Raw genomic sequence first — 25,575 nt, forward strand, 5'->3', positions numbered from 1 at the left:
ATAGGCCCCAGGCTACCTACAGGGCACTTGTGGTTTGAGAATAAGAGTTAGGCAGGGTGTATAATTCCTACATTTGCCTTGGTATTACGATAAGGCTCATAGGAAATAAGGGTGTTCAAAGTACTGCAACAAATAAAGACCTACCTTTCAGATCAATCCTCTGCAGGTTATTCAGTAATGCAATGGATTTTGGAAGCTGACGTAGGTTGTTGCTTGTTGCTTTTAACAAGGCCAGCTTTTTCAGTTCCCCAATATTATCTGGAATATGTTTTAATGCATTAAATGAGACATCAAGCTCCTTCAAGGCTTCCAGATTATGAAGTTCTTCTGGCAGTTCAGTGAGCTGAAATAAATATTTACAAGTTATTTAATATGTAGCGATGTTGCTGCAAATAAACAGATCATTCTCTGACCTAGTAATCACATAAAGTTAAAAAATTATGTAAATAGTATATGTTTATGAACAATTATCTACGGTAAGTATTAGCATGCAGATCTCCAGCCTTTGCTGTAAACAAAATAAAGAACAGATGAAAAGTTATTTTTGACGATTGATATTGTTCATTAGCATTTTCATAGCTGACATACAATAGGGCCACAGTCTCCTAATAGCACTGCTTGAACAAGAAATAATCACTTCTTAGTGAATAGGCGTATCTAGAAAAAAACAGGCATTGTCAAAGCCAAAAGGTCTCGCCTATTCAAGAGCTTATGGCTTTGCCAAAGTATTTAGCCATGTTGTACACCGGCATGGCTGCTCTTCATCATGGCTAAAAGTTAGTGGCATAGAGTTGAGTGGCGTTGAGAAGGGTGGAGAGGAGTGTAATAGAGTGGAATGGCATAGAGTGTTGTGTATTGGAGTGGCATAGAGTGCAATCACATAGAGTGGAGTAGAGTAGAGTGCAGTGGCGTAGAGTGCAGTGGTGCAGAGTGGAGTAGAGTAGAGTGGAGTAGAGTGGTGTAGAGTGCAGTGGCATAGAGTGAAATGGTGCAGAGCAGAATGGCACAGAGTGCAGTTGCATAGAGTTGTGCAGAGTAGAGTGTTGAAGAGTGGTGCAGAGTAGAATATAATGCCATAGAGTGCAGTGGCATAGAGTGCAGAGACGTAGAGTGGAGTACTTCAGAGTGCAGTGGCGTAGAGTGGAGTGATGCAGAGTGGTGTGTTGTAGAGTGCAGTGGCATAGAATGCAGTAGTGCAGAGTAGAGTGACTTAGAGTGCAGTTCTGCAGAGTAGAGTGTTGTAGAGTGCAATGGTGTAGAGAGTTGTAGAGTGCAGTGGCATAGAATAGAGTGGTGTTGATTAGAAAGGCGTAGAGTGCAGTGGCATTCAATACAGTGGTGAAGAGTAGAGTGCAGTGGCTTGGAGTGGCGTAGAGTAGGGTGGACTGGTGTAGAGTGCATTGGCGTAGAGCGTTGCAGAGTATATTGAGGTAGAATGCAGCAGCATAGCATTCAGAGGCTTAGAATGCAGTGGCATAGATTAGAGTGGTGCGTAGTAAAGTGCAGTGGTACAGACTATAGTGATGCAGGGTAGAGTGACATTGAATTCAGTGGCGTAGAGTGGAGTAGTATAGAGTACAGTAGAGTGGCATATAGTAGAGTGGCATAGAATGCATTGGCATAGAGAACAGTAGTACAGAGTAGAGTGGCGTAGAGTTCAGTGGCAGAGAGCGCAGTGTTGCAGAGTAGAGTGGCATAGAGTGTAGTGGTGTAGACTGCATTGGCGTAGAGTGGTGTAGAGTACAGTGGTGCAGAGTAGAGTGCAGTGGCGTAGAGTGTATTGACATACAGTGCAGATGTGTAGAATGCAGTGGCATAAAGTGCAGTGGTTTAGATTAGAGTAATTCCAGTGGAGTGGTATACAGTGGAGTGGCGCAGAGTGGAGTAGGGCACTGTAGAGTGCAGTGGCATAGAGTACACTGTTTCAGAGTAGCGTGAAGTACAGTGGATTGGCGTAGAGTACAGGAGCATATAGTTGAGTGTTACAGAGTAAAGTGCATTGGCGTAGAGAGTATTGACATAGAGTGCAGTGTTGCAGTATGGTGTAGAGCGGAGTTGTGCAGAGTAGACTGGAGTAGCCTTTATTGGAGTGGTGTGGAGTGCAGTGGCAAATAGTGCAGTGGTGTAGAGTGGCATAGAGTGCATTGGCGTAGAGAGATATAGAGTTAAGTGGTATAAATTAGAGACGTAGAGTGAAGTGGCGTAGAGTGTAGTGGTGCTGAGTAGAGTGCAGTGGCAGAGAGTGCTGTGGCATGGAGTGGGTAAAGTGGAGTGGTGCAGAGTAGAGTGCACTGGCGTGGAGTAGTGCAGAGTAGAGTGGAGTGGCGTAGAGTGGAGTATGCATGGTGTAGTAGAACACTGCCATTACAGACAACACATTTTCAATTGAAATGACCATTACAATTCCACATACAGTTTTACTAATAAAACTATAGAGCTCACAAACGATAATGCATGGAAATGCCATCACCTAGTGTAGTGATGTGTTTTCATCATATTAAAATATTTGTTTTCAACACACATCGGCATTAACAAAAAAATGTGCTTAATTTGTGAGTTCCTAATTCTGGTATATTCTGACATTCTTGCACAGTTCACTTAAATACTGTGTCCTAGGAACAAAACCCTCCCTACCCCCAGTATGCAGCAAGTTTGTCACATACATCCTCTCACTATGAAGTCAGAGAAAGAAACATAGACACCAAGTTCCCTCAGAAGACAGAGCCTGACATTTGTCTTTGAATGCACAGCAAATGTGACAGGAAAAGAACAAGATGTACAGGCCTCTTTTGCAGAAAGAGGCACTCATGGAAGAATACAAGGGGAGTTGGTATGTAATGGCATTGCTCCTTGGAAGGGACAAACTCACCCTGGACAACCTAAAACAAATAAAGCCAGCAACTAGAAGGAACTGGACACAAATGATCCCCAAGGGGGAAGTGTTACCCTTGACTTCTACGGTTACTCTATTAAATATATAGTGTGTAGAAGAAAAGAAAGGGAAATATAAAAAATGTTTCAGTATAAAAAAACTTGAAATGATGTAAAAATAATAATATAAAAATAAGGTGCTCCCGTATGGTGACAGAGCAGTGCAAAGTGACAAAGTGAAAAAGTGCACCGGTGTTATATACATATACATGTGGCTGGAAAAAATAATAATAATGTTGTCCTGGGATATCTAGCCTTTAGCTATCCACATGTAATAAATTTGAAAGCAAGTCCGCAGTTATGTATTCTGATGACGTTTCGACCCTATATCCAGATTAATCAGTGCAGGGTCATCATCGGGACGATAAAATTGAGTGGAGACTCTTTGAAACGAAAGGATGCCAAGTGTGAGTATAAAGCCTAAAACCCTTTTAAATAAACACTCAAAAGGACCAAAAAAGGTTTACCAAAAATCTTCCTTATTGATCTCCTCCAATGGTCCACACGGGGTCCAGGAGAAAGGGCATTCTTATTATTCTAAAATTATAAAGGTATTACCGTATGTCGAAAAAGGGCACATAAAACAGCCATCATTTAGAAGAAATTACATAATTGCGTTCGATCTAGTGGGGGATGCCTCATAACCAACATGCACATGTGACATGCAACCATTATGTGCAAAACGTTTTAATTATTGTTATATGGTGAAAAAAGACACCGCGTGTCGTGGACAGAAAATTCTGGAATAAGGCGAGCGCAAATCGTGGATGGCATCAACATGCACAAGTAATTATTGTACAGACTGGTCCAACCAGGAATTTTTTTTAAACTTTAAAACTAACCAACGTGTGGGAAAAGCGAGTGAGTAATGAGATTATTATCATCTAGTGGTTGGAGGGGGCCTGTGAACGGAACTCAACTTTGCCCAAATAGTTGGAAAAACCATCTTCCAATGTATCTTTAATTGTGGAGAACCATCTGAGAAGGAAATGTGGTCCTTGCTGTGTTTCATTGTGAATTGTATATCATTTGATCTGGAGGTAAGCCATTGATGGAACAAATGTAGTTGTGGTACCGTACCCCTCCAAATTAGAAAAACATAATCGATTTACCAACACCATTTCAGGATTTTGCTTACAAATGGGTTTTCATGGCAAAATATTTTGTTTCTCATAATACAGGTTTGCCAAATCTGGAGCAAAGCCAGCTCTCATTGCCACTCCCTTGGTCTGGAAGTAGTAACAACAATCAAACGGGAAAAATTCTTAGTCATGGCTATTTCTAATAAATCTAACAGGAACCACGTTGGTACCTTCACGGGTTGGTCACGTGTTTCTAGCCATTCAGAAATTATGCTAAGAGCATCAGTTGGGGAATACTGGTATTTAAATATTGTATATCGAGTGTGACCAGTAGGTCAATAGAAACCTCAAAGGACATACCCTCTGTCATGGTGATAAAATGTGCTTTGTCCCTGATGTAGAATGGGGTACTTGGCACAAAGGGTTTTAAAAAGACATCTATATACTGGCATAAAGGTTCCAAAATAGAACCGCAAACAGAGACAATCGGACTTCCCGGTGGTTTTTCTAGATTCTTGTGGATCTTGGGTAGAGTATAGATCACAGGAATTCTAGGGTGTTCTTTGTTTAAGAACAAATGTTCATTGCGACTGAGGAACCCTTGTTCCATACCTTTTTTAGTAGTGTTGGCTATCAAAGATTGAATTTGTTTTGTAGGATCACTTCCAATCTTTTTATAGCAAGTGTCATCACTCAATTGTTAGAATCTCATTACGATAATCTAGTGTGTCCTGAATGGCTATGCCACCATCCTTGTCCGCGGCTTTGATGACTATCTCTGTATTTTTCTTTAGATTACTGATGGCTATATTGATTAGGCATGGTACGTGATGGGGATAGGAAGGTGGATGGTGGTCTTAAGCCTGTCGTATCCGTTTGTAGGGGTGGTCCTTCATTGGCAAAAAAGTGATTCAAACAAATCGTCCTAAATATTTTTATCATTTCTATTTTGATTTAAAAAAATGTTTGTCCTGGAAGTGAGTACAAAAGAGAGACCCTTGCTAGTATAGATAGCTCCTCTGGTGATAATCTGTGCTTTGAAATATTGGCATTATTATTATTTTTTCCAGTCGCACCTTATATTTATATATTATTATTTTTATGTCAAGCTTTTTTGGTACTGAATAAAATTGTATATTTCCCTTTCTTTCCTTCTACACACTCAATATTTAATAGAGTAACCGTGGAAGTCAAGGGTAACACTTCCCTCTTGAGGACCATTTAGGTCCAATACATTATATACCCGGGTCTCTGGGTTATTGGTTATTTCCCAGTCTTCAAGACACATAGCAAATAGAAGGGCAGAACATGTGAGTTAGAAACCACAAAGCCAATGATAAGCAACGAGCGAAATGCATTCCCCAGGGAAGCTTTCTGAATGTCCCCAGAGTGTCTTTAACAAACTAGACAGCGCTGCTGTCTGGAAGGCTTCGGCCTAAATAAACAATGTATACCACTTGACACAAAAATGGGTCTAAAAGCAGCCTTTGCCCTGTAAACTGATATCTCCATGGGAGCAATCCCATCAGAAGCGATGTAAGTCATGAGTTCCACTTTCACACACTTTCCTTAATCTTTCTCTCTTTCTGACTTGTTCCCTCTTTTCCTTTCTCTATTTCTCTCAATCTGTGTGCATCACATTGTTTGGTTCAAAGGTGGTTGCACAGAACCCAAAAGATGTCGCACTTTGTCAGTAAGCATTTTTTTTCTCAGCTGGTGAGAGCAAATCCTGGCAAATACTTTGGCTTCGATTCCAAAATAACTCACTCTTCGTCATATTTCAGCAGGTTAAACCTGGCAGAATTTAACAGGGGAAAGGTGTACCGTATTTTTCCTACCATGTAGTTTTTAGTGCATTAAGCACCATAATCTGTATGGTAGTCCTGAAAAACGTGGAATACATGCTATCAACTCTGATTTAGTTGGCTTGAGTTTTAAGTAAGTGCTGGACATCCAGTTCTGAATAGGACGAGGCAGGTTTTGAGTCAGGATGGCGTGCAATTAGAATGTCTTCCTAATAGGTGGCGGCCTTGAGGGAGGTAGTATGCGTGTGGAAATTGAAGGTTATTCATGGGGGATTGGAGGCAGGGTGAATACCTACTTGTTGTCTTGATATGGACACGTTCTTATTTATATTCTTATTGAACAATGCTTAATGCATTGCTCTTGTCAAGTGAATGAGGGACTGGACAGTCCAAAGGGAGACTGGGGCAGTGCTTCACTAACTTGAAGACCACTTGCTTCTGTTTTTCTGGTTATGGCTTGTTGTTGGTGGTGTTTTTGTAGAAGACAGCTTTGGCTGAGGTAATGGGCAAACATAAAAGGGTTCCAAAATTATCATTAGAATTGCCTTTTGCCTACATAGAGATCTTTCTGGGTAATGCAGGGCCCAGTGTGGGAGAAAGGTTTCTTTAAGTTTTTTGTTAAACCGGGGAGATAAGTAACTCTATCATCTTCATGGCAACCATGATGAGATGACAGTGTTAATAATCTCCCTGGTCTCATCCTCGTTTATTTTTTAATCCTATCAGGGCATCCACTAATAAATGAATGGGTTAGGACAGCTCTAGGGAGTTTTAATCTTCTATTACTACATCTCTCTTTAGTTCGCGTGGAATATATATCTTCCACTTTAAAGAATTAAAACAAAATCCTCACTCCCACACTCCATGTCAATAGCTCGCCTTGGCCTCTTGTGGGTACAGGATGTGGGAAGCCCAATGATGAAGCATGCCAGGTCTCAATGTGCATGAGGACCTTGCTTTTCCCAGACAAATCTCTGTGTAGACAAAAAGCAATACTAATTATAATTGCGGAAACCGTTTGATGTGTGTTCACTTGTGATGAGAGGAGAAGGGTTTGGCATAGATTGGCTCCCTCCCCCTCTTTTGTGATATAGTGAGGAACCTTTGAGCAGGACAGATTATTTTGAATTGTACTAGATCTTTGGGGATTTGTGTCTATTTATTTTCTTGTCCATGAATGGCTCTATTGTTCTCAATGAGCTCCTGAGCCTACCACGGTGCTGAGAGTTTGAGGGATTATTTATTCAGAGGTGCATTTGTGTGTCAGTGTGGTGATGAAGGATCACAAGAACATCATAGGAATACATAAAAGCTGCAGAGTCTTCATAGGGATAAAGCACACACAACAGCAACAGCATCGCCTTTGACACACCATGGAGGGATCACCGCTCCCTTGCACTGGAAGATGATATTATCTCCATTAACACCTGTTCATCAGCAAAATCTCTCAAAGTCTCTAAAACTGCACTGTAGGGAACATTGCCCAATACACCAACTCAGGCTGAGGTGTGAGTTATTGAAGCAATGGTTTTTATGTTTTTTTAGCCTGATTCCAGTAAAGTATCTGTGGATAGAGTCAAACAGAGAGGGGTGCTCTCAGTTTCCTATAGTACACAAAAAGAATATCCTGTATCCCAGTTCTAAAGTTGTCCAATTGCAAGAATGGGTATCTTATCCACTGTTGGCTTAATTTTTTGCATTCTGGTCCATGTAGTTTTGATTTCCCCATTGCGACTACAGGAACTCAAGTCCCACAATGTAAAAAAAGAAGGACTATCTGAAGGAACAACTTAAGAGTTCTTATGTGTGACCAAATGGAGTTTCTTTTAACAAAGGGGGCAGACTATGATGTGGAGTTTTGGGAGACACTGACCCAAAAAACTCTCAAAAGGTATAATTTGCGGGGGAGCAAAAAGTGGATACAGAACAATACTGCGCAAACATTGGCAATGCCAATAAGTGTGGCTTTAATGTACGACATGCTGGACTCACACAAGAATGCTGCTCACTCTGCATTCGCATGGGCACACCTCCCACCCTGCACTTATACAGATGCACCACTCACCAACTGTGCACCCTGCATTCATACACTTCTCACCTACCACAGCCTGCATTTACCCTGTAGTCATATATCTCTTTATTAGCATATGTATGCCATAAGATACTAAAATAACATGTTACTTATAAACTTTACAATTACAAGGAGTATACTGATTAAAAAATAAAGGTAATAAAAGCTGTCCCAATTAGATGTAACTATGGCTAATCAATAATCATAGAATGGGCTCTCCGCGTTGCAAACCAGGCTTCCATGATGTAAGCAACTAGCCACAGGTTTGTAAATGACTCTTGACTCTAATTAAGCGCAAAGTGCTAGTGCTTCTGTGCAAGTTGCAAACGAGAACTGTTTGAACAATGTGATAAGCAATTAAGTACATAAATGCTAAGTCTTAGTGCAAAATAGCATAAAGTGCATTATTGAATCCTTACCACGCACTTCACAACCACAGGATTCAGACTTGATGCAACTGTTGGAGAATTTAACAATATAACTTTTAATGGGAATAATGCCTAGGCAGAATTTTAGGCGTAAAGTGTGACGTGCTTTGGGGCTGATGTCGTTCAAGTGTTGTTCCATGCCCAGGGTGTGTTTTATGTGCAAATAATTGCGGGTTAAAATGGACGAGCGTGCTGAGCCAATGCAAGCCTTGAGGTTAATGTGCAGAAATGCTTTTTTGACCATGACAGCAGTAGCGCTGGTAATATGATCTAGTTCTAGCCAAAGATGTTCAAGGCAAAAGTTGTTTAGGCAGATTCTCAATAGTTTGCTGAGGGATTAAGATGGATTCTCCCTACAGAAGACATTCCAACACAGCTCTCAGATATGATCCGCCATGAAGATTGCAGTTTAAGCGCAACCAATACAAGACCGAGGCTCGGGCTAAAAGCTCAGAAATACGGACCATAACTGTAGGAGGCTGGACTGGCTTGTAGTGAGTACCAAGGGGTACTTACACCTTGCACCAGGCCCAGGTATCCCTTATTAGTGTATAGGGTGTCTAGCAGCTTAGGCTGATAGATAATGGTAGCTTAGCAGAGCAGCTTAGGCTGAACTAGGAGACGAGTGAAGCTCCTACAGTACCACTAGTGTCATATGCACAATATCATAAGAAAACACAATACACAGATATACTAAAATTAAAGGTACTTTATTTTTATGACAATATGCCAAAAGTATCTCAGTGAGTACCCTCAGTATGAGGATAGCAAATATACACAAGATATATGTACACAATACCAAAAATATGCAGTATAGTATTAGAAAACAGTGCAAACAATGTAAAGTTACAATAGGATGCAATGGGGACACATAGGGATAGGGGCAACACAAACCATATACTCCAAAAGTGGAATGCGAACCACGAATGGACCCCAAACCTATGTGACCTTGTAGAGGGTCGCTGGGAATGTAAGAAAACAGTTAGGGTTAGAAAAATAGCCCACCCCAAGACCCTGAAAAGTGAGTGCAAAGTGCACTAAAGTTCCCCAAAGGACATAGAAGTCGTGATAGGGGAATTCTGCAGGAAAGACACAAACCAGTAATGCAACAACGATGGATTTCCAGTCGAGGGTACCTGTGGAACAAGGGGACCAAGTCCAAAAGTCACAAGCAAGTCGGAGATGGGCAGATGCCCAGGAAATGCCAGCTGTGGGTGCAAAGAAGCTGCTACTGGACAGTAGAAGCTGAGGATTCTGCAGGAACGACAAGTGCTAGAGACTTCCCCTTTGGAGGATGGATCCCCCACGCCGTGGAGAGTTGTGCAGAAGTGTTTTTCTGAACAAAGACCGCCAACAAGCCTTGCTAGCTGCAAGTCGTGCGGTTAGCGTTTTTGGATGCTGCTGTGGCCCAGGAGGGACCAGGATGTCGCCAATTGCATCAGGGAACAGAGGGGGCGCCTAGCAAGACAAGGAGCCCTCTCAGAAGCAGGCAGCAACCGCAGAAGTGCCGGAACAGGCACTACGAAGAGGAGTGAAACAGTGCTCACCCGAAGTCGCACAAAGGAGTCCCACGTCGCCGGAGGACAACTTAGAAAGTCGTGCAATGCAGGTTAGAGTGCTGTGGACCCAGGCTTGACTGTGCACAAAGGATTTCCGCCGGAAGTGCACAGAGGCCGGAGTAGCTGCAAAAGTCACGGTTCCCAGCAATGCAGTCTGGCGTGGGGAGGCAAGGACGTACCTCCACCAAACTTGGACTGAAGAGTCACTGGACTGTGGGAGTCACTTGGACAGAGTTGCTGGATTGAAGGGACCTCGCTCGTCGTGCTGAGAGGAGACCCAGGGTACCGGTGATGCAGTTCTTTGGTGCCTGCGGTAGCAGGGGGAAGATTCCGTCGACCCACGGGAGATTTCTTTGGAGCTTCTAGTGCAGAGAGGAGGCAGACTACCCCCACAGCATGCACCACCAGGAAAACAGTCGAGAAGGCGGCAGGATCAGCGTTACAGAGTTGCAGTAGTCATCTTCGCTACTTTGTTGCAGTTTTGCAGGCTTCCAGCACGGTCAGCAGTCGATTCCTTGGCAGAAGGTGAAGAGAGAGAGGCAGAGGAACTCTGATGAGCTCTTGCATTCGTTATCTAAGGAAATCCCCAAAGCAGAGACCCTAAATAGCCAGAAAAGAGGGGTTGGCTACTTAGGAGAGAAGATAGGCTAGCAACACCTGAAGGAGCCTATCAGAAGGAGTCTCTGACTTCACCTGCTGGCCCTGGCCACTCAGAGCAGTCCAGTGTGCCAGCAGCACCTCTGTTTCCAAGATGGCAGAGGTCTGGAGCACACTGGAGGAACTCTGGGTACCTCCCAGGGGAGGTGCAGGTCAGGGGAGTGGTCACTCCCCTTTTCATTTGTCCAGTTTCGCGCCGGAGCAGGGCTGAGGGGTCCCTGAACCGGTGTAGACTGGCTTATGCAGAAATGGGCACCATCTGTGCCTATGAAAGCATTTCCAGAGGCTGGGAGAGGCTACTCCTCCCCAGCCCTGACACCTTTTTCCAAAGGGAGAGGGTGTAACACCCTCTCTCTGAGGAAGTCCTTTGTTCTGCCATCCTGAGCCAAGCCTGGCTGGACCCCAGGAGGGCAGAAACCTGTCTGAGGGGTTGGCAGCAGCAGCAGCTGCAGTGAAAACCCAGGGAAAGGTAGTTTGGCAGTACCCAGGTCCGAGCTACAGACCTGTGGGATCATGGGATTGTGCCAACAATGCCAGGATGGCATAGAGGGGGCAATTCCATGATCATAGACATGTTACATGGCCATATTCGGAGTTACCATTGTGAAGCTACACATAGGTATTGACCTATGTGTAGTGCACGCGTGTAATGGGGTCCCCGCACTCACAAAGTCCGGGGAATTTGCCCTGAACAATGTGGGGGCACCTTGGCTAGTGCCAGGGTGCCCTCAAACTAAGTAACTTTGCACCTAACCTTTACCAGGTAAAGGTTAGACATATAGGTGACTTATAAGTTACTTAAGTGCAGTGGTAAATGGCTGTGAAATAACGTGGATGTTATTTCACTCAGGCTGCAGTGGCAGGCCTGTGTAAGAATTGTCAGAGCTCCCCACGGGTGGCAAAAGAAATGCTGCAGCCCATAGGGATCTCCTGGAACCCCAATACCCTGGGTACCTCAGTACCATATACTAGGGAATTATAAGGGTGTTCCAGTATGCCAATGTAAATTGGTGAAATTGGTCACTAGCCTGTTAGTGACAATTTGAAAGAAATGAGAGAGCATAACCACTGAGGTTCTGGATAGCAGAGCCTCAGTGAGACAGTTAGTCATAACACAGGTAACACATTCAGGGCACACTTATGAGCACTGGGGCCCTGGCTGGCAGGGTCCCAGTGACACATACAACTAAAACAACATTTATACAGTGAAAAATGGGGGTAACATGCCAGGCAAGATGGTACTTTCCTACACAACCCCCCCCCCCAAACGAAGGACAATAAGACTAGTCATTACCTGATGGGTCTTCATTGTCTAAGTGGAAATATCTGGAGAGTCCATCTGCATTGGAGTGGGTACTCCCAGGTCTATGTTCCACTGTATAGTCCATTCCCTGTAGGGATATAGACCACCTCAACAATTTAGGATTTTCACCTTTCATTTGTTTTAGCCAAAGTAGAGGTTTGTCTGAACAATGAAGTGAGTGCCAAACAGGTATGGCCTCAACTTCTTCAGTGCCCAGACCACAGCAAAGGCCTCCCTCTCTATGGCAGACCAACGCTTTTCTCTAGGGGTCAACCTCCTACTAATAAAAGCAACAGGTTGATCCTGGCCCTCAGAATTAAGTTGTGATAGGACTGCCCCTACTCCTAATTCAGATGCATCAGTTTGGACATAGAATTTTTTAGAGTAACAAGGGCTTTTCAGGACAGGTGCAGAGCACATGGCCTGCTTCAGCTCCTCAAAAGCTTTCTGACAGTTTGCTGTCCATAATACCTTCTTAGGCATTTTCTTTGAAGTGAGTTCATTAAGAGGGGCTGCAATGGAGCCATAGTTCTTTATGAACTTCCTATAGTACCCAGTGAGGCCTAAAAAGGCTCTCACCTGAGTCTGAGTAGTAGGGGGAGTTCAATCTATAATAGTTTGGATTTTCCCCTGTAGTGGTGCAATCTGTTCTCCACCAACCAGGTGTCCCAGATAAACCACCTTCCCCTGCCCTATCTGGCACTTTGAAGCCTTGATAGTGAGGCCTGCCTTTTGCAGGACCTCTAAAACTTTCCATAGGTGGACCAGGTGATCATCCCAGCTGGAGCTAAAGACAGCTATATCGTCCAGATATGCTGCACTAAAAGCTTCCAGCCCTTGCAGGACTGTGTTCACCAACCTCTGAAAAGTGGCAGGTGCATTTTTCAATCCAAAAGGCATTACTGTGAATTGGTAATGGCCTCCAATGGTTGAAAATGCAGTTTTTGCTTTTGCATCTTCTGATAGTTTGATCTGCCAATACCCTGCAGTCAAGTCAAAAGTGCTTAGATACTTGGCAGATGCCAGTGTATCTATGAGCTCATCTGCCCTGGTTATAGGGTGAGCATCAGTTTTGGTTACCTGGTTGAGACCTCTGTAGTCAACACAAAACCGCATTTCCTTCTTTCCATCTTTGGAATGAGGTTTTGGTACAAGTACCACAGGAGAAGCCCATGGACTTTCAGAGTGCTCAACCACTCCCAGTTCAAGCATTTTCTGCACCTCTTGCTTTATGCAGTCTCTGACATGGTCAGGCTGCCTATAGATCTTACTTTTGACAGGCAAGCTGTCTCCAGTATCTATAGTGTGCTCACACCAAGAAGTGGTACCTGGCACAGTAGAGAAGAGTTCAGAAAACTGACCCAGGATATTTATGCAGTGGTCTTTCTGCTCGGCAGTAAGACAATCTGCTAAAACTACACCTTCCACTAGAGCATCTTGTTCTGTGGAAGAGAAGAGATCAGGGAGAGGGTCACTCTCTTCTTCCTGTCCCTCATCAGTTGCCATGAGCAGGGTGAGATCAGCTCTGTCATAGAAGGGTTTCAGGCGATTGACATGGAGCACCCTAAGGGGACTCCTGGCAGTGCCTAAGTCAACTAAGTAGGTGACTTCACCCTTTTTCTCAACAATTATGTGGGGTCCACTCCATTTATCTTGGAGTGCTCTTGGGGCCACAGGCTCCAAGACCCACACTTTCTGCCCTGGTTGGTACTGAACCAAAACAGCCTTCTGGTCATGCCATTGCTTTTGGAGCTCTTGGCTGGCCTGAAGGTTTTTACTGGCCTTTTTCATGTACTCAGCCATCCTTGATCTGAGGCCAAGTACATAGTCCACTATGTCTTGCTTTGGAGCTTTTAAAGGTTGTTCCCAACCCTCCTTAACAAGTGTTAGAGGACCTCTCACAGGGTGACCAAATAGGAGTTCAAAGGGGCTGAAGCCCACTCCTTTCTGGGGTACCTCCCTGTAAGCAAAAAGGAGGCATGGTAAAAGGATATCCCATCTCCTGCGGAGTTTTTCAGGGAGTCCCATAATCATGCCTTTGAGAGTTTCGTTAAATCTCTCCACCAGTCCATTTGTTTGTGGATGATAGGGTGTGGTGAACTTGTATGTAACACCACACTCTTTCCACATGGCCTTTAAGTAAGCAGACATGAAATTGCTTCCCCTGTCTGATACCACCTCTTATGGGAAGCCCACTCTGGAAAAGATTCCCAGGAGGGCCTTTGCCGCTGCAGGAGCTGTAGTGGTCCTTAGAGGAATTGTTTCAGGATATCTGGTGGCATGGTCCACTACCACCAAGATAAACCTATTGCCTGAAGCAGTAGGAGGGTCAAGGGGGCCAACTATGTCAACCCCTACCCTTTCAAAGGGAACCCCAACCACAGGCAGTGGGATAAGGGGTGCCTTTGGAGTGCCACCTGTCTTGCCACTGGCTTGACAGGTTTCACAGGACTTACAAAATTCTTTTGTGTCCTCAGACATTCTAGGCCAATGAAACAGGGGAACAAGCCTGTCCCAAGTTTTCATTTTCCCCAAATGTCCAGCTAAGGGAATGTCGTGAGCAAGAGTTAGGAGGAACTTTCTGTACTCCTGAGGAATCACCAATCTCCTGGCAGTTCCAGGTTTTGGATCCCTTGCTTCAGTGTACATAAGATTGTCCTCCCAGTAAACTCTGTGAGAGTCACTGACATCCCCATTTGCTTGTTTGACAGCTTGCTGTCTTAGACCCTCTAGTGTGGGACAGGTATGCTGTGCCACACTCCGCTCCTCCCTGGCAGGCCCCCCTTCACCCAAAAGCTCAGCAGTGTCTGCTTCCAGCTCCTCTGGTGTAGGTTCTGCACAGGGTGGAAATTCTTCTTCCTCAGAAGCTGAATCCACTGTAGAGGGAGGGATAGTAGGTAGTGCTTTACTTCTACTAGCCCTAACTTTAGGGAGCACTTGGTCCATTCTTCCAGGATCCAAGTCACCCTGTCCTTTTTGCTTTTTGGCCTGAGCCCTGGTTAAAGCAACAATATGCCCTGGAATGCCCAGGATTGCTGCATGAGCCTCCAACTCCACTTCTGCCCAAGCTGATGTCTCTAAATCATTTCCTAATAGACAGTCTACAGGTAAATCTGAGGCAACCACAACTTTCTTTGGACCAGTAACCCCCCCCCAGTTGAGATTTACAACAGCCATGGGGTGGCTAAGTGTGTTGTTGTGAGCATCGGTTACTTGGTACTGGTGATCAAGTAGGTGTTGTTCAGGGTGGACCAGTTTCTCTATTACCATTGTAACACTGGCACCTGTGTCCCTGTAGGCCTGAACCTCAACACCATTTATTAGGGGTAGTTGCTTGTACTTATCCATGTTAAGGGGACAAGCAACCAAGATGGCTAAATCAATAGCCCCCTCAGAGACTAACACAGCCTCTGTGGTCTCCCTAACAAGACCAACCCCAACTAAGTTACCAAAAGTGAGCCCAGCTACTCCCTTGGATTGGCTATTAGTAGGTTTGCTCCCACCACCACTGCTATTACTAGGGGCACTAGGTGTAGCAGCAGGGGTTGTAGTGGTAGGAGGCTTGGTGCTTTTCTTTGGACAACTGGGATCTGTTGTCCAATGGCCTTTTATTTTACATAAATAGCACCATGGTTTCTTTTCTTTGTTTTGATTTGAAGAGGATTTGGACCCACCACCCCCACCAGAGTGTTTTTGTGGGCCTGATGAAGACTCATTTTTAGATTTGTCCCCACCCTTGTCAGAAGGCTTACCATCCTTCTTCTTGTTGCCATCTTTGTCACCCCCTGTATGAACTTTTCTGTTCACCCTTGTTCTGACCCATTTGTCTGCCTTCTTACCCAATTCTTGGGGAGAGGTCAGATCAGAGTCCACCAGGTACTGGTGCAACAAATCAGACACACTGTTATTAAGTATATGCTCTCTCAGGATTAAGTTATACAGGCTTTCATTATCAGTAACTTTACTGCCATGTAACCACCCCTTCAAGGCCTTCACTGAATGGTCAACAAAGTCTACCCAGTCTTGTGAAGACTCCTTTTTGGTCTCTCTGAACTTCATCCTGTACTGTTCAGTGGTTAAGCCATAACCATCTAGGAGTGCATTCTTAAGAACTGCAAAATTATTGGCATCAGTTTCTTTCACAGTAAGGAGCCTATCCCTACCCTTTCCACTAAATGATAGCCATAGGATAGCAGCCCACTGCCTTTGAGGGACATCCTGTACAACACAGGCCCTCTCAAGTGCAGCAAACCACTTGTTAATGTCATCCCCCTCCTTATAAGGGGGAACTATCTTGTGCAGATTCCTCGAATCATGCTCTTTTGCAGGATGACTATGGGGAATACTGCTGCTGCCACCATGGGTTTCAAACCCAATTTTCTGTCTTTCTCTTTCAATTTCTAAGGACTGCCTATCTAAATCCAGCTGTTGCTTTTTGAGCTTCAGCCTGGATTCCTCCACTCTCAATCTATTGAGCTCCCTTTCTAACACTCTGTCATCAGGGTGGGTGGGAGGGATATGCCTAGAAACAGAAGTATGGTGAGAATGGACAGAAGGAGACCTGGCCCTAACAGATGGCACCCTAATAGTTTGACTAACAGAAACAGCACTTCTACTATGATGAGAAGGGATACTCTTACTGTGATGTGAGACAACACTATCAGTATGGTGTGACTCTACATCAGTACCAGCTATGCTAGGTGGCTTGCTAGGGGGCAGGCTTGGAAGTTTCCCTCCCACCTCTTTTGCTAGGGGTGCCCCAGAATCAGAGTGGGAACCATCAGCTAACTTTTCAACAGTAGTGCCAGCTCTGGCCGTATCCTGTTCAACAAGCATATTCACTAACAGTTCTCTAGGGGGATTCTTCTCTACACTTAAACCTCTTTCTATGCAGAGACTCCTTGCTCCTTTCCAGCTAAGGTGATCATAAGCAAGTTTGGACAGATCAACAGCTTGGCCTGTGCCAGACATTTTTAGAAAGTGTTTAAGTGATAGAAAAAGTGAGAAAAAAGTTTTTCAGAACTTTTGGAAAGACAGAAAAAAACTTTAAAAACTTTTAAAGAACTTTTTAGAAAGTTAGAGGTACTTTTCAGCACTTTAGAAAAGAAGTGAGAAAAGAAATGCAAAACTTTTTGGTTAGGTGTACATACACTGAACTTGTTTTGTATATTTTTCTCTTATGAAAAGTACAATGACAAAAGTGGTAAGTAGTTACAGAGCACTTATCCCACCACTGCACAACCAATGTAGGAGGCTGGACTGGCTTGTAGTGAGTACCAAGGGGTACTTACACCTTGCACCAGGCCGAGGTATCCCTTATTAGTGTATAGGGTGTCTAGCAGCTTAGGCTGATAGATAATGGTAGCTTAGCAGAGCAGCTTAGGCTGAACTAGGAGACGAGTGAAGCTCCTACAGTACCACTAGTGTCATATGCACAATATCATAAGAAAACACAATACACAGATATACTAAAAATAAAGGTACTTTATTTTTATGACAATATGCCAAAAGTATCTCAGTGAGTACCCTCAGTATGAGGATAGCAAATATACACAAGATATATGTACACAATACCAAAAATATGCAGTATAGTATTAGAAAACAGTGCAAACAATGTAAAGTTACAATAGGATGCAATGGAGACACATAGGGATAGGGGCAACACAAACCATATACTCCAAAAGTGGAATGCGAACCACGAATGGACCCCAAACCTATGTGACCTTGTAGAGGGTCGCTGGGACTGTAAGAAAACAGTTAGGGTTAGAAAAATAGCCCACCCCAAGACCCTGAAAAGTGAGTGCAAAGTGCACTAAAGTTCCCCAAAGGACATAGAAGTCGTGATAGGGGAATTCTGCAGGAAAGACACAAACCAGCAATGCAACAACGATGGATTTCCAGTCGAGGGTACCTGTGGAACAAGGGGACCAAGTCCAAAAGTCACAAGCAAGTCGGAGATGGGCAGATGCCCAGGAAATGCCAGCTGTGGGTGCAAAGAAGCTGCTACTGGACAGTAGAAGCTGAGGATTCTGCAGGAACGACAAGGGCTAGAGACTTCCCCTTTGGAGGATGGATCCCCCACGCTGTGGAGAGTCGTGCAGAAGTGTTTTCCTGAAGAAAGACCACCAACAAGCCTTGCTAGCTGCAAGTCGTGCGGTTAGCGTTTTTGGATGCTGCTGTGGCCCAGGAGGGACCAGGATGTCGCCAATTGCGTCAGGGGACAGAGGGGGCGCCTAGCAAGACAAGGAGCCCTCTCAGAAGCAGGCAGCACCAGCAGAAGTGCCGGAACAGGCACTACGAAGAGGAGTGAAACGGTGCTCACCCGAAGTCGCACAAAGGAGTCCCACGTCGCCGGAGGACAACTTAGAAAGTCGTGCAATGCAGGTTAGAGTGCCGTGGACCCAGGCTTGGCTGTGCACAAAGGATTTCCGCCGGAAGTGCACAGAGGCCAGAGTAGCTGCAAAAGTCGCGGTTCCCAGCAATGCAGTCTGGCGTGGGGAGGCAAGGACTTACCTCCACCAAACTTGGACTGAAGAGTCACTGGACTGTGGGAGTCACTTGGACAGAGTTGCTGGATTCAAGGGACCTCGCTCGTCGTGCTGAGAGGAGACCCAGGGTACCGGTGATGCAGTTCTTTGGTGCCTGCGGTAGCAGGGGGAAGATTCCGTCGACCCACGGGAGATTTCTTCTGAGCTTCTAGTGCAGAGAGGAGGCAGACTACCCCCACAGCATGCACCACCAGGAAAACAGTCGAGAAGGCGGCAGGATCAGCGTAACAGAGTTGCAGTAGTCATCTTCGCTACTTTGTTGCAGTTCTGCAGGCTTCCAGCGCGGTCAGCAGTCGATTCCTTGGCAGAAGGTGAAGAGAGAGAGGCAGAGGAACTCTGATGAGCTCTTGCATTCGTTATCTAAGGAAATCCCCAAAGCAGAGACCCTAAATAGCCAGAAAAGAGGATTTGGCTACTTAGGAGAGAAGATAGGCTAGCAACACCTGAAGGAGCCTATCAGAAGGAGTCTCTGACGTCACCTGCTGGCCCTGGCCACTCAGAGCAGTCCAGTGTGCCAGCAGCACCTCTGTTTCCAAGATGGCAGAGGTCTGGAGCACACTGGAGGAACTCTGGGCACCTCCCAGGGGAGGTGCAGGTCAGGGGAGTGGTCACTCCCCTTTCCTTTGTCCAGTTTCGCGCCAGAGCAGGGCTGAGGGGTCCCTGAACCGGTGTAGACTGGCTTATGCAGAAATGGGCACCATCTGTGCCCATGAAAGCATTTCCAGAGGCTGGGGGAGGCTACTCCTCCCCAGCCCTGACACCTTTGTCCAAAGGGAGAGGGTGTAACACCCTCTCTCTGAGGAAGTCCTTTGTTCTGCCATCCTGGGCCAAGCCTGGCTGGACCGCAGGAGGGCAGAAACCTGTCTGAGGGGTTGGCAGCAGCTGCAGTGAAACCCCGGGTAAGGTAGTTTGGCAGTACCCAGGTCTGAGCTACAGACCTGTGGGATCATGGGATTGTGCCAACAATGCCAGGATGGCATAGAGGGGGCAATTCCATGATCATAGACATGTTACATGGCCATATTCGGAGTTACCATTGTGAAGCTACACATAGGTATTGACCTATGTGTAGTGCACACGTGTAATGGTGTCCCCGCACTCACAAAGTCCGGGGAATTTGCCCTGAACAATGTGGGGGCACCTTGGCTAGTGCCAGGGTGCCCTCACACTAAGTAACTTTGCACCTAACCTTTACCAGGTAAAGGTTAGACATATAGGTGACTTATAAGTTACTTAGGTGCAGTGGTAAATGGCTGTGAAATAACGTGGACGTTATTTCACTCAGGCTGCAGTGGCAGGCCTGTGTAAGAATTGTCAGAGCTCCCTACGGGTGGCAAAAGAAATGCTGCAGCCCATAGGGATCTCCTGGAACCCCAATACCCTGGGTACCTCAGTACCATATACTAGGGAATTATAAGGGTGTTCCAGTATGCCAATGTAAATTGGTGAAATTGGTCACTAGCCTGTTAGTGACAATTTGAAAGAAATGAGAGAGCATAACCACTGAGGTTCTGGATAGCAGAGCCTCAGTGAGACAGTTAGTCATAACACAGGTAACACATTCAGGGCACACTTATGAGCACTGGGGCCCTGGCTGGCAGGGTCCCAGTGACACATACAACTAAAACAACATTTATACAGTGAAAAATGGGGGTAACATGCCAGGCAAGATGGTACTTTCCTACAATAACCAATTCCAGGTATAAGGGAAGGGGCGGTGTGCCACGGCTCAGATGTAATAGCGATCTCAAAAAAACGTTTGCCGTCTTTTGGAGCTCTTTGCTATTGCCACTGCATTTTGCTTATATACTTGAAGAAAACACTCAATGAGTAGCAGTCAGTCTTATTCTTGAGCCTCAAAATGGTGTTGGCAGCCCGCTGTAGGGTGCTAGCTGCCTTGTCAACACGGGCATACCAGAAAACTTGTTGTTAAAGGAGATCACCAATTAATCATAGACCTTGACAATTTCAAGTACCTTACCAGCGATTCTTGGTGGCTTTATCAACGATGGAGATGATCCCATTGGCTTTACTTTTGTGTTTTGCATGTTAATAAGGAGGTCTTTTAGGCAGCAGTATGTTTCAAAACTGTATACCCTCCTGTGCAGCTCGTTTTGTGTAAAGGATAGTATTACTGCAACATCTGTAATCTGGAGGATGATTATTTTTTTGTTGCCCATCTTTGGTACATCTGTCTGTGCCCCTTAAGTAAGAATTATTCGTTCAGAAAGAGGGAGAACAGTAATGGGGTGAAGACGCAGCCCTGACGGACCCCGAACAGATGTCAAAATAGGGGTGCATTCTCCTCTACTTCTGCAGCAAAAGCAAGCATGCGTGTCAGTGTAATATTTTGATAGTTTGTAGGAGATGTTCTTCAATTCATGGGGCCAGATGTACGACCATTCCTTTTGCGACTTGCAAGTAGCAAATTTTAGCGGCTCACAATTTGCAAGTTGCAAAAGGAAATGTACCAATGTGTCACAGACACATTTAGCGATTCCCAATGGGGTTGCAATTGACCTACCTCATCAATATTCATGAGGCAGGTGGCAATTTGCGACCCATTGGGAATGGGCAATAACACAGGGATGGTGGCCAACTAGGGACAGCAAACCCCTGTGTCTGTGTTTGCTTTAAAATAAAGGAATTTTTTTTAAAAAAAATGCAGCCTGTTTTCCTCAATGGAAAACGGGATGCATTTCAAAAAGAAAAATTAAAGGTTTCTGTTTCATTTACTAAGGGTCCATGGGACCACTGCCTGCTCTTAAAAAACATTTTTGCTACCATTCACAAATGGGAAAGGAGTCCCTTTGGGACCTCTTCCCGTTTGCAACTGGCTTCCCATCTACTTGAAGTAGGTGGTAAACTGTGATTGTTTTACGACCACATTCTGGCTGCACAACGACTGTACATCCCTCTGCGACTCATTAGGAAGGGATGCCCTCGGCACACCCCTTCCTAATAGCGACTCGCAAACCCTATTTTGCCAGACAGTAATAAGTTATAGGCTCGCAAAATGGGGTTGCACATGTAAGAGGCTGTTTTAGCGGTCACAAATAGCTCTAATGTCCAGGTGCGACTGCTAAAAATGGCCGTACATCTGGCCCTTAGTTCTTTTAGCATTTCTCATAGTTTTGATCTATTTACTAACTCGACGGCTGATTTAAGGTCGATGAAGGACAGATAAGGCGGGCACTTGAGCATTTTTGTGTATTTAACACATACCATAATTTTATGGCTTGGTCAATGAGACTAATGCCATTAATGAACCCCATCTGCGCATTTATGAAGTCAGTATTCTTGTCCAACCTGCAGTCTCTTCAGAAGGACACACCCAAAGATTTTCAGTGTACAGTCCAAGAGCGATATTGGCCTATAGTTACCTGGTAACAGCTTATTTCTTTTTTTTGTGGAATGGGACTATGATGGCGGATTGCCAGAAGTGTGGGATGTTGTTTGTTCTCCAGACCACATTTAGGGGCATATTTATACTCCGTTTGCGCCGAATTAGCGTCGTTTTTTTCGACGCTAATTCGGCGCAAAACTAACGCCATATTTATACTTTGTCGCTAGACGCGTCTAGCGCCAAAGTATGAGTAAAGAGCGTCATTTTTTAGCGTGAACGCCTTCCTTGCGTTAATGAGATGCAAGGTAGGCGTTCCCGTCCCAAAAAATGACTGCGACGCAAATGCGTCGTATTTATACTCCCGGGCAAAAATCATGCCCGGGAGTTGGCGGGGCCGAAAACCCTGCATTTGCGCCACTTTTTAACGCCTGGGTCAGGGCAGGCGTTAAGGGACCTGTGGGCTCAAAATGAGCCCACAGCTGCCCTCCCATGCCCCCAGGGACCCCCCCTGCCACCCTTGCCCACCCCAGGAGGACACCCAAGGATGGAGGGACCCACCCCAGGGACATTCAGGTAAGTTCAGGTAAGTATAATTTTTTTTTTTTTAATATTTTTTTTTTGGCATAGGGGGGCCTGATTTGTGCCCCCTACATGCCACAATGCCCAATGACCATGCCCAGGGGACAGAAGTCCCCTGGGCATGGCCATTGGGCAAGGGGGCATGACTCCTGTCTTTACTAAGACAGGAGTCATGTAAATGGCGTCTGGGGGTCGTTTAAAATGGCGCAAATCGGGTTAAGACGATTTTTTAGCGTCAACCTGACTTGCGCCATTTTTAAGACGCCCTAACGCCATTTTTCCCTACGCCGGCGCTGCCTGGTGTACGTGGTTTTTTTCCACGCACACCAGGCAGCGCCGGTCTGCTTGCGCCGGCTAACGCCATTCAATAAATACGGCGCCCGCATGGCGCTTCAGAATGGCGTTAGCCGGCGCAAAATTTTTTGCCGTTAAACTGCGTTAGCGCAGTTTAGCGTCAAAAAGTATAAATACGGGCCTTAATATCTTGGTCAGTTCCACAGGCCAAGCCTTGTAGTCGAAGCGAAACAGATCTACTGGTACACAGCCAGGGCAGGTGCTTTGTTGACTTTCTGGTCCAGGATTGCTCCTTCTACTTTTGGTCACAAAATTATTAACTGCCCCGTTCGCAGGGGAACGTTACATTCTGCCAGGTCTGATGGACAGTCACCACTACAAAATATGGCCTTATAATAATTCACCCAGGTCAATGCTGGAATATGGTGATCCTGGTTCTTCTCTGAATATTCCAGCGATTTTCCTTCAAAAGGATTTGCTGCTCTTTTCTTCTGCTGCCTTGATCATGTCTTGCCACACTTCTGGATGGTAATTACGTGTTTTACTCCCAAGTAGGGCTTTGTATTTTCTCCTTATGGCCCTAAAGGTTTGCTCTTCTCCTGGGAAGGCAAGTCAGTCATTATATGCCAATTTCGGCGACTGGCAGCTCTGCACTCTTTATTGTACCATACTTTATCAGGTTTCCTGCTTTTACTCCTAAATGTCCATGATGCAGAGCAGTGGCACTTAAGTTCCTCTAAGAGTTTACTATAGTTTGTTAATATTGGAGCGGCTTCTGCCCTTCAGGGATGAAAAATAAAATGGTAATAAAGTTAATTTATTACCATTTTATTTTCCATCCTCCCGTCCTGAACCAAGTGTCAGGGCGGGGCGGGCCACTGCTCCAGAGTGGCAGCAGTGAGAGGTGCATAGTTTAAAGTGCGCATGTCTTTTTGGCCTGCTGTCTTGCAACGGCCAGTCAGACATGTGCATGTTAAACTTCTCTAACCTAGCTGTGATAAGACAGCTGGGCTAGAGAAAGCACAGTGCTCTTGAGAGCGCTGAGAGAGGCCGCTCACTCCAATCCTGGTGCTTCTCTCATGCTGGTTACCAGCATGACCATAAACACAAAAGAGCGGCAGATAGGGACAAATACACGGATTATTCTAAAAAAAGAGCTGCTCTTTTCCAAATGAATTCAAGGTAACTAGCAAGTGTTTATGTCACGGTTGGTGGTCTACTTGTAATCAATGCATGTTGATTTACAATAGAAAACATGCTCTACACTGGAGAAATAGCTTTTTGTACATTGATAATTATAGTAATCGACATCACCCTTCCACGCAGTGGTGCTAGTGGAGTAAAATAATGAAAGATGGGACACACATGGCTTCTGATGACACTGGCCTATGCTTTATTGATATACTTACTAATATAACACCACATGAATGGTACAAATTTATGTTTGTTGTTGATTTTTATAGAGATGGTATTGCCCTTCTCCAGTCCTGATGAGGCCCTGATTGACGAGGCCGAAACGCGTTGACATTTCCCCTGCAAGTTTGTGGGCTTGTTAAACAATACACTATAATTAAGAGACTTGATATGCACTAACAATACCTGTGGAACGAAATATATAGGCTTGTGACAGCTAAGTGCAGTAAAAGCCCACATCCATAGCATTTTGAGTGGATTACAACTCTAATCTCATGATAGTGACCACAATGAAAATATGTGGGGCATAATTCTCTTTTGTGTTTTGTATACCGTAAATTTTCAGAGATCTAATCAGTTGTTATAATTGTGAGTGTCATTTTGTATATTTTGATGTTTTGTATAGAGTATGTATGTTTGTAATGATGTAGTGTTTTAAGGTTTACTGTACAACCATAGTTGACCCCCCTTTTTTTTGAATAATTGAAATAAATAAGGGAAAGAAATTACCCCAAGAAAACTAGAATTGAGTATTGCTTTCTTTAACTAATCAGTGTATTTGTCCCTATCTTCCGCTCTTTTGTGTTTATGATTAGTGGCTGGCCCTGGGCAGGATAGGGTTATAGGGCCCCCCCTTTTTCAAGTGGTTGTCAGCATGACAGCAGTGCCAGGATTGCTTAAGGAATTTGCTGGAGCCCGAGGAGACTGGAGTGAGGAGGACATCGGACACTATACAGCAAGCAAGGTAAGTGTTTTTTTGTTTTTATTTACACACACCACTCACCTTGCATAAGCACACCCACCAACAACAAATTTGCCCGCTACCCCACTCAGCCTACATGCCAGCCGCCGTTGGGGGCTAGTCAAAAAATGCTCCTAGGGATGCCTTTAGAGAAGTCTTGATGTAGTAAGAGAGTGGGTCTCTGTGTTCTACTTCACAGCTCCTCTGCTGTTGTTTGGGACGATACTGGCGGCAAAGTGTTTGACCTTTCTTTGCTCAGTCAGGACTGCCCATTCGAAGCATAAAGGATCATGGTCGCTCTGGGGGCTTTGAATTACTTCCATGTCCAACACTAGATCCTAGTATTGGTTTGGAAAGAGAATCAGGACAGTTCTTCTGCTATTCCATAATGGTGGGTGCTGCAGGGCTGTTTGATATCATCCAACCATTTAGAAAGGTTATCCGTGGTTCAGTAAGGAAATCACTGAATAGTCTCCCTTTCTGGTGCCTGCTACGGGGAAGAGAAGTTCCTAGTTCGGGTGACAGGATACCACAACACTTCTCATCAATTTTTGTCTTCCTCTTGATCTAGTTGCATTTGCTTGGATTTAACTACACATTTACAACGTCCACAGTAGAGCTAGCTTTCCCCTGCACTTGGGCCGGTCTGACATGCAGCGAATACAGTGGAGATACAGTTGAGCTTTTGGTTGCTGTACAAACCAGTTTAGTTGTGATCCAGGTAGTTAACCCCCTGTTGCTTTCCCTCTGCTTTGCTTACTGCCCTCGATAGCAAACCCCATATAATCTGAGGGTGCCTGTAGTAATATTTGCCGCC

At 45.0% G+C, this 25,575-nt stretch overlaps 1 protein-coding gene across 2 annotated transcripts in view; it reads right to left on the minus strand.

Annotated features, from left to right (window-relative positions):
* Window positions 1-25,575, minus strand: part of LRRD1 (leucine rich repeats and death domain containing 1) — a 248,333-nt gene that overhangs the window by 54,089 nt on the left and 168,669 nt on the right. For both annotated transcript variants that reach the window (XM_069211629.1, XM_069211628.1), the window contains one exon: window positions 145-343. In XM_069211629.1, coding sequence (XP_069067730.1) covers window positions 145-343 — 199 coding nt within the window. The remainder of the gene's footprint in view (window positions 1-144; window positions 344-25,575) is intronic.

This window comes from Pleurodeles waltl, chromosome 10 (genome assembly GCF_031143425.1).
Source record: "Pleurodeles waltl isolate 20211129_DDA chromosome 10, aPleWal1.hap1.20221129, whole genome shotgun sequence".
NCBI lineage: Eukaryota > Metazoa > Chordata > Amphibia > Caudata > Salamandridae > Pleurodeles > Pleurodeles waltl.